General features: G+C 39.3%; 1 gene segment (V, D, J or C); it reads left to right on the top strand.

The window, feature by feature from the left end:
- The first annotated feature begins 242 nt into the window (after window positions 1-242).
- LOC101107967 (T cell receptor delta variable 1-like) lies at window positions 243-1,496 on the top strand. The segment is given in 2 exon segments: window positions 243-345; window positions 574-1,496. Coding segments are annotated over 2 exon segments (540 nt in total).
- Window positions 1,497-9,428: the final 7,932 nt, after the last annotated feature.

Below are 9,428 nucleotides of genomic sequence, written 5' to 3'. Positions count from 1 at the left end.
CTGAGCCATCAGGGAAGCCCTCACACACGATACTAACTGCTTTCTCCATGACGCTTTCAGGATCCACCTAACATAATAATCAGGGAAAGAAAAGCAGAAAATTAAACATCTGTGAGCCAAAAGTTTTTCCCATCTGTGAAAAAGACCTTGTAATCTGTGAACATGACAAACCCCACTTCCTGTTTGAAGGAGTCACACAGGAACAGGCAATATGTATATGTGCTGCCAGGCACAGAGACACTGGACTCTCAGCTGAGGCAGAACTGAGCACGTTTGTGCAGGGGAATCGACGCCTCATGCCGCTCTCCAGTCTGCTCTGGGTGTTCCTGGCCTTCACCTTCTCTGGTAGGGATGCTTCCAAGCATGGGTGTGAGTGTTCAGGGTGAAAGGCCTGCTCACAGGCGCGTGCTGCTTCACAGGGACTTGGGGAGGAAAGGAGGACTGGGGAAAAAGAAGCATTTTATAATTTCAATTTGGTTTGTCTCTGAGTCCTAAATTAATCTAAATCCCACACTATTTTATTTACTACTTCATCTCTGTTTTCTGTTTTGTTTTTTTTTTTTTTCCCTATAGGATCCAGTGTGGCCCAGCAAGTAACTCAAGTCCAGACAGCTGTATCCAGTCAAGTGGGGCAGACAGTCACCCTGAATTGTCGATATGAAGTAAGTTGGACCATGGACTACTACTACATTTTTTGGTATAAACAGCTTCCCAGGGGAGAGATGACTTTGCTTATTCATCAGTATTCAGAATACAGTAATGCAAGGAACGGCCGCTACTCTGTAAACTTCCAGAAAGCACATAAATCCATCAGCCTCATCATTTCAGCCTTACAGCTCAAAGACTCTGCAAAGTACTTCTGTGCTCTCTGGGAGCTCACAGTGCTTGAAGTAATGGGAAAAGCTGAACAAAAACCCCAGAGCTTAATAAGAGAGAGCCCCACTGCTTCAGGACCTCAGTTTAAGGGCACACCTGCACATCCCAGAAGAGAAATGGTAGTCCTGTGGTTGCTTCATCTGTGGTCTGGATCAGAAGATTTAATTCTAAATAAAAGCTCCTTCTAGGTGGATCAGCAGGCTACAGCTGGAACCAAGTGGGCCTGCCCCACAAGAACTGGAGCCTGAAGAAGACAGGAAATCACTGTGGTTTCTCCATCCCTTTGGTCCCTCAATTTCCCACCACTGCTTTGGGTCCCCCATTTGAGCAGGAGGCCAGTAGACGCTGGAACTGGAAAAGCACATCTTATCTCCTGCAGCTCCTTTCTGGTGGATCCACTTCACAGCTCTTCCCTCCCCTTTCACTAACAGTTTCCTCTGATTGCCCAGGTTGATACAGGCTTTCAGCTCTTGCTAGTATCTTGATACTTCCCATCTCTTCTTTGTTTTCCTTAACGCTGCCTGCAGATCTATAAATATTGCCTTCATTAAACTTTGTAGTTAAATCTTCAAGCAAATCAAAGATCTTTCTATATTTGGAAGCAGGTGTCCACAGTAACTTTCTACTAATACATTCTTCGCTTGAACTTTCAACTTTAAATCAATCATACAGAACATGTGTAAACTTGTCTAAAGCTATAAACTTGCTCCATAATAATTTAAAGTGACTGCTTCACTAAAATACACTCACATCACAAACCTGGGTATAGTTATCTGGAATCGTCATGAAAATCATTCCTTAGTCCTTTGTTCTTGGACTTTGTGTCACTTAAGGTACAATCAGGGAAGCCGACCATCAGTGATGTCGAATAAGAAATTAGTTATATATAAAGATTAGAATTCAGACAGTTGCTAGAGCTGATGGAGTAGTCTATACAAGCAGAAAAGATATAAGCACCCTAATGTTTATTGCAGCACTAATTATAGCAGGTAGACACGGAAGCAACCTAAATGTCCAACGATGGAATAATAGATGAAAAATATATGGCATATATACACAATTATTATTCAGCCTGAGAAAGAACAAAACAGTGGACCTGAAGACTGTCATGCTGAGTGAAGCAAGGCAGACAGAGAAAGACAAGTGTCATCTGATATCTCTTTTATCAGATGGAATTTTAAAAAATGGTATTTACAAATGAAGATGTTTACAAAACAGAAATAGAATCCAGGATGTAGAAAACTAATTATGGCTACCAAAGGGGGAAAGGGATATATGAGGGATAAACCGGCAGACTGGGATTCACATATACACACTGCTATATATAAAATAGATAACTAATGAGAACCTTCTGTATAACACAGGAAACTCTGCTCAATATTCTATAATGACCTATAGAGGAGCACAATCTAAAAAAGAGTGGATATATGTATACATATAACTGATTCACTTTGCTGTACAACAGAAACATTGTAAAGCAACTATACTCCAATAAAAACTAATTTAAAAGGTAGAGATAATAAATCTACTGGAAAAAATAAGAGCTATCATAACTTTGAAAAAACAGTGATACCTGACTTCTCATCCAGACCAATAGAAGTTACCAAGGGAAAGTATTTTTAAAGTGTTTAAGAAAATAAATAAAACTTTCAAGCTAGCTTATGAAAATGAAGATATATATTAAAATGTCTGTGTTGAATATCAGTGCTAAGAGGGTGGAAAGTCAATGTGCAGACATTGAAACTACATTTGCAATGCATATTTCTGAAAAAGAACTCAAATGAAAGAAATATATAAAACACATACAGATTAATCAGTAAAGAGTCAAGAAGAATGGGACAATCTTGGAGATCCAATTCAGAAATTTGATATTCAATACCTAATAAATATACCAAAAATAATATTATTATTCATCAGGTTAAATGAAAATAAAGCTTTTTCTGAGTGCTCCATCTGTATCCTTTCAGCATCCTGAATGTACTAATGTAGCTAGGAGAATATGACCCAAGAGGACAGGGGAAAATAATGACTGTCTCAAAGAAAATAAATGATTAAATAAATTTCCTATAGTTTCCCTCACGAAACCAATGTGGAGGGAAAAAAAAGATAGCAATAAGTCATAGGTTCTGGATATTAAAGAAAAGCCAGGTTTCACTAGAAAAAAAAGAAAGATGGTATTTAGCTTATTCTATGTCAGGCACTGTGGTATGCATTTCAGATTCGTCATCTAATTTAAATACCAAAACCCTATGAGATAGGTTTTATTGTTTTATTATTTCATTTTCTTTGAATCTTTGGAAAATGAACCATAACTTTCCGAACTGTGAAGTGGTTCTCTACATTTTATTATCAGCCAGAGTGTAGCATTTAGGGGGCTCCTGAGGTGCAAGGTCTGGACTATGGAGGAGCACTTGGACTCAAAATAGGGTGGCTGGACATCTGAGTGATGGTAACATTACTGGTTTAAACTGGAACCAAAAGTGAACTAGGATAGAAGATTCCAAATCTAGGCACAAAGTCCCAGGATGAGTAGATGAGGAAATCATCCACTAATCAGTTAGCAGTGCTGAATGCTTTAGCAGGTTTTTTATATAATAGTATGCTGGGGAAAATTGAGGGCTACGATGGGGTATTATTCTTTAAACACTCCTGTGATGCTATCTTCCCAAACATCTACACGGTGTTATCTCTGAAGTTCCTTTACATCTTTGCCCATCGTTACTTGGTGAATTCTTTATTTAAATCTTTCTATTTTCCTTCCATGAGAATCAGACTCCGGCACACTGCGCGCAGCAGGCATGAAAGCTGAAGCACTGCCACCTGGTGTCCTACTCAGATGTTTTGTGATACACTGGCTTCCTTGCTGTCCTCTGTGCTAAGTCTCATCAGTCGTGTCCGACTCTGCAACCCCATGAACTGTAGCCCACCAGGCTCCTCTGTACGTGGGATTCTCTAGGCAAGAATACTAGAGTGGGGTTGCCATGCCCTCCTCCAGGGGATCTTCCCGACCCAGGGATCAAACCCATACCTCTTTTTATCTCCTACACTGACACTCCTATACCCCTTTACGAACCACTAGCGCCACCTGGGAAGCACTAAATTGTGAGGAAGTCTAGTCAAGGTTGGGCCTGTGGTTGCTGAACCAGTCAGTAAATTCAGTGCAGACATCTGGAGAGAGAGAATTCAGGAGAACTGGCCTTTCTTTTTTTTTTTTTTTCCCTCTCCCTCTCTTTTGCCTGCCAGATATAAAAGGGATTGACTTCAAACATAGAATACGTAGGATGATTCTGGCTGGAGAGTAAGAGGCTACCTTGGAAAGAAAGCTCTAAATTGCTTCACAAGGTGACAGTTTCTTCCCTGATAAGTGAAATTATGCTTACTGTTATGTCCTTTCTTGTAGTATAGAAATAGCCTGAGAAGTGGGAGCAAGAGTCAGTAATGGGAAAAATAAACAATCAAAGCAAATATTGCTTGGTTATACTCATTACATATCATAATATTCCACCCATTCTCTCAATATAACACCTTATGAACTGATTTCCCATTGACAGTGAGAAACATGATAGACCATGGATCCTTAGGAGAATACATGTAATATGCTATGTAAACTGATAAAATACACCTGAGAAAAATATCGAGCTTTATCTTGTGGGTAGATTCCTCTGCACTTCAAATTCTGTCTCCCAATCCCCTGCCCCAAGAATTTGTACACTGCCTGCAGCTGGTTGAGTGTTTATGACAGGATTTCTGCATCTCTTCTCTTGGGCAGTAAAGATAGAGGTTAGTCATTGAGATGGCTTCCAATTCTGTTCCACTTTTCAGAACACAATTTAAATTTGAGTATGTAGAAGGCACTGCTGTCTAGTTTTAGCACCTACTCTGTTTCCTTTGTTTACTTCAGTTGTTCACTAGAAAGAAGTTTATGTAGTCAGTTTATACTATCAATTTCCCAGAAGTAGATTTAGATTCTGGACAATCTTAATTAGTGCTATCTTGCACTATTAAAATTTCCCTGATTATGTTTTATTTTTCCAACAATATTTTGAGCTTACAGAGAAGAGAGAATATTGCTTTTATAACTTTCGGAGCTTAGAAATCATGGGCACAAAATCCTTGTTTAAATAAATCTGTGCATGTTCAAAGAAACTAACCTGATTTGTGAGCTGTGACACAGGCAAAATAAAACATAAATCTTATTTACTTTAACCAACTCTATTGAGGTATAAATGACATTCCATAAAATCCATCCATTTTGCATCTACAGTTCAATGACTTTTGGTAAATTAGCTTAGTTACAAAATTATTTCCATAATCACAATCATTACCATGGCCCTTGTCTGTCAGGGAAGCTGTTCATCTCACCTGATGCCTCACAGAAGCATAAGCTGAGAAAGAGTCTTCATGTTTAGTCTCACCGCTGCCGCAATATTAACCTTGATGCCTATTACAGTGAGTCACCAAGCCAGCACAGACTCAGTGCGCACAGGGTCTACACAAGGGCATGGATATCAGGAATCAGGGATCATGGGAGGCATCTAGGTCTCAAATTTGTGATAATTTGTTATGACAGAAGGAGGCTTCTAACACAGTTCCTAAAAGTAACATTTCTAAATAGCTATAGCCAATCTGATTGTTTACATTCATGGGATAATGCATTTAAATTGGTCTTTGGCCTATGTTGAGTTCAAACTCTCAAGCATGAAAATACACACATTTATTTATCACTCAAGAAATGTTTGAATGTTCACTAATTACCAGGTATTCAAGTAGTTTCTGAGAACATGGTTATGAACAATAAACAAATATTTATTTAGTGTATACCACATACCTGGGACTTTAATTATAATGAAAGACAAAATTTCTTGTTTTCATGGATCTTCCCATCTAGAACATCACAGTCCATTAGAACTCTCAGAAGTGGTGGAAATGTTCTCTATCTGCACTGTCTAATAGCCCCTAGCCTAGTAGTATAAGTGTGGCCTGTAGCCCAGCAGGCTCTCCAGGCAAGATTCTCCAGGCAAGAATACTGGAGTGGGTTGCCATGTCCTTCTCCAGGGATCTTCCTGACCCAGGGGTCGAACCTGTGTCTCTTATGTCTCCTGCACTGGCAGGAAGGTTCTTACCACCAGCACCATCTAGGAAGCCTCGAAATGTGGCTAGTATGATTGAAAAGCTAAAACTTAATTCTATTTAATTTTCAATTCAGTTCAGTTCAGTCACTCAGACATGTCTGAAACTTTCTGACCCCATGGACTGCAGCATGACAGGCCACCTTGTCCATCACCAACTCCCAGAGTTTGCTCAAACTCGTCCATCACCAACTCCCAGAGTTTACTGAAACTCATGTCCATTGAGTCGGTGATGCCATCCAACCATCTCATCCTCTGTCAGCCCCTTCTCCTCCCACCTTCAATCTTTCCCAGCATCAGGGTCTTTGCAAATGAGTCAGTTCTTCATATCAGGTGGCTAAAGTATTGGAGTTTCAGCTTCAGCATCAGTCATTTCAATGAACATTCAGGACTGATTTCCTTTAGGATGGAATGGTTGGATCTCCTTTCAGTCCAAGGGACTCTCAAGAGTCTTCTCCAACACCACAGTTCAAAAGCATCAGTTCTTTGGCACTCAGCTTTCTTTATAGTCCAACTCTCACATCCATATATGACTTCTGGAAAAACTATAGCTTTGTCTAGATGGACCTTTGTTGGCAGAGTAATGTCTCTGCTCTTTAATATGCTATCTAGGTTGGTCATAACTTTTCTTCCAAGGAGCAGGTGTCTTTTAATTTCATGACTGCAGTCACCTTCTGAAGTGACTTTGGAGCCCCCCAAAATAAAGTCTGACACTGTTTCCATTGTTTCCCCATCTCTTTGTCATGAAGTGATGGGATCAGATGCTATGATCTTAGTTTTCTGAATGTTGAGCTTTAAATCAACATTTTTACTCTCCTGTTTCACTTTCATCAAGAGGTTCTTTAGTTCTTCTTCACTTTCTCCCATGAAGATGGTGTCATCTGGGTATCTGAGGTTATTGATGTTTCTCCTAGCAATCTTGATTCCAGCTTGTGCTTCATCCAGCCCAGCATTTCTCGTGATGTACTCTGCATAGAAGTTAAATAAGCAGGGTGACAATATGCAGCCTTTCATACTTCTTTCCCAATTTGGAACCAGTCTGTTGTTCCATGTCCAGCTCTAACTGTTGTTTCCTGACTTGCACACAGATTTCTCAAGAGGCAGGTCACATGGTCTGGTATTCCCATCTCTTTCAGACTTTTCCGCAGTTTGTTGTGATCTACGCAGTCAAAGGCTTTGGCATAGTCAATAAAGCAAAAGTAGATGTTTTTCTGGAATGCTCTTGCTTTTTCAATGATCCAGCGGATGTTGGCAATTTGATCTCTGGTTCCTCTGTCTTTTCTAAAACCAGCTTGAACCATCTGGAAGTTCATGGTTCACATACTGTTGAAGCCTGGCTTGGAGAACTTTGAGCTTTACTTTACTAGCATGTCAGATCAGTACAATTGTGTGGTAGTTTTTAACATTCTTTGGCATTGCCTTTCTTTGGGATCGGAATGAAAACTGACTTTTCCAGTCCTGTGGCCACTGCTGAGTTTTCCAAATTTGCTGGCATATTGAGTGCAGCACTTTCACAGCATCATCTTTCAGGATTTGAAATAGCTCAACTGGAATTCCATCACCTCCACTAGCTTTGTTTGTAGTGATGCTTCCTAAGTCCCACTTGACTTTGCATTTCAGGATGTCTGGCTCTAGGTGAGTGATCATACCATCATGATTATCTGGGTCATACAGTTCTCTTTGAAGATCTCTTTCATATAGTTCTTCTTTGTATTCTTGCCACCTCTTCTTAATATCTTCTGCTTCTATTAGATCCATACCATTTCTGTCCTTTATTGTGCCCATCTTTGCATGAAATGTTCCCTTGGTATCTCTAATTTTCTTGAAGAGATCTCTAGTCTTTCCCATTCTGTTGTTTTCCTCTATTTCTTTGTACTGGTCACTGAAGAAGGCTTTCTTATCTCTCCTTGCTATTCTTTGGAACTCTGCATTCAAAGGGGTATATCTTTCCTTTTCTCCTTTGCCTTTCACTTCTCTTCTTTTCAGCTATTTGTAATGCCTTCTCAGACAACCATTTTGCCTTTTCACATTTCTTTTCTTGGGGGTGGTCTTGATCCCTGCCTCCTGTACAATGTCATGAACCTCCGTCCATAGTTCTTCAGGTACTCTATCAAAGTTAATTCCTTGAGTCTATTTCTCACTTTCACTGTTTAATTTTAATTTACTTTAAACTAAGGAGCTTTTAGCCAACATATAGGACAGCTTAGTTCTTGATGATGATACAGAACATGCCCTCTAGGCACATGGGGCCAGCCCCCACAATTAACAAACCATTTTAATACAAGTGCTAAGTGCTAATAAGTGCTAAGTGAGAAATTTTGAAATTCTGTAGAGCCATAGGATGGTATTCTATTCAACTGTTTCATTCTAAGAAACTCTTCTTAGAGAAGTTCATGTCTGATAGATAGATAAGACTCTTTTCGAATTATATTGATTTCTTAAAATTCCTGGTATGTGGTAAAGTAACATGGTAAGACAGCCAATATATAAGCTTTAAATGGCATAATTAACAGCCAGAGTATTCTATATGACAGCAGAGAAAAAGATACATTTTATCTTCCATTTTGACATCATAGGTTGTCTAACAATAAATTATGGGTCTTTTCCACGTTTATTATAATGACCTAATATATTCCATCAGTACCTACAGAAAAACACACTACATGATTCTGATAAAACTGGAAATGACAAATGAAACATTTTATTTCATTCTGATGCCCTGGATTTTAAAGAATCACAGAATCCATTCCTGAAGGGCAAAATATACCTCCCCAAACACTATCATATGGCTCAGCTGGTAAAGAATCCACCTGCATTGTGGGAGACCTGTGTTCGGTCCCTGGGTTGGGAAGATCCCCTGCAGAAGGGAAAGGCTACCAACTCCAGTATTCTGGTCTGGAGAATTCCATGGACTGTATAATCCATTGGGTAGTAAAGTGTCGGGCACAACTGGGCGAATTTCACTTTCACTTTCACTTTTAAAACACTATCAGGATGAGTAAACATTTTCCAAGCCTTGATAAACATTTACCACAGGAGTTAGAAAAAATGTTGACAAAGAATAGATACATGTATATGTATACCTGAAACACTTTGCTGTAAACCTGAAACTAGCCCAACATTGTTAATCAACTATACTCTAAAATAAAATAAAATTTTAAAATATATGTGCAATAATAACAGAAAACTTTGTAAGAAATGTTATAAAATCAGCAATATTTGATCCAACCACATGGGGGCATCTCCTGTTTGACCACTTCCAATTTGCCTTGATTCATGGACCTGACATTCCAGGTTCCTATGTAATATTTCTCTTTACAGCATCGATCTTGCTTCTATCACCAGTCACATGCACAGCTGGGTATTGTTTTTGCTTTGGCTCCATCCCTTCATTCTTTCTGGAGTTATTTTTCCACTGATCTC

This window comes from Ovis aries, chromosome 7 (assembly GCF_016772045.2).
Source record: "Ovis aries strain OAR_USU_Benz2616 breed Rambouillet chromosome 7, ARS-UI_Ramb_v3.0, whole genome shotgun sequence".
NCBI lineage: Eukaryota > Metazoa > Chordata > Mammalia > Artiodactyla > Bovidae > Ovis > Ovis aries.
This window is presented reverse-complemented; position numbering and strand designations above follow the sequence as displayed.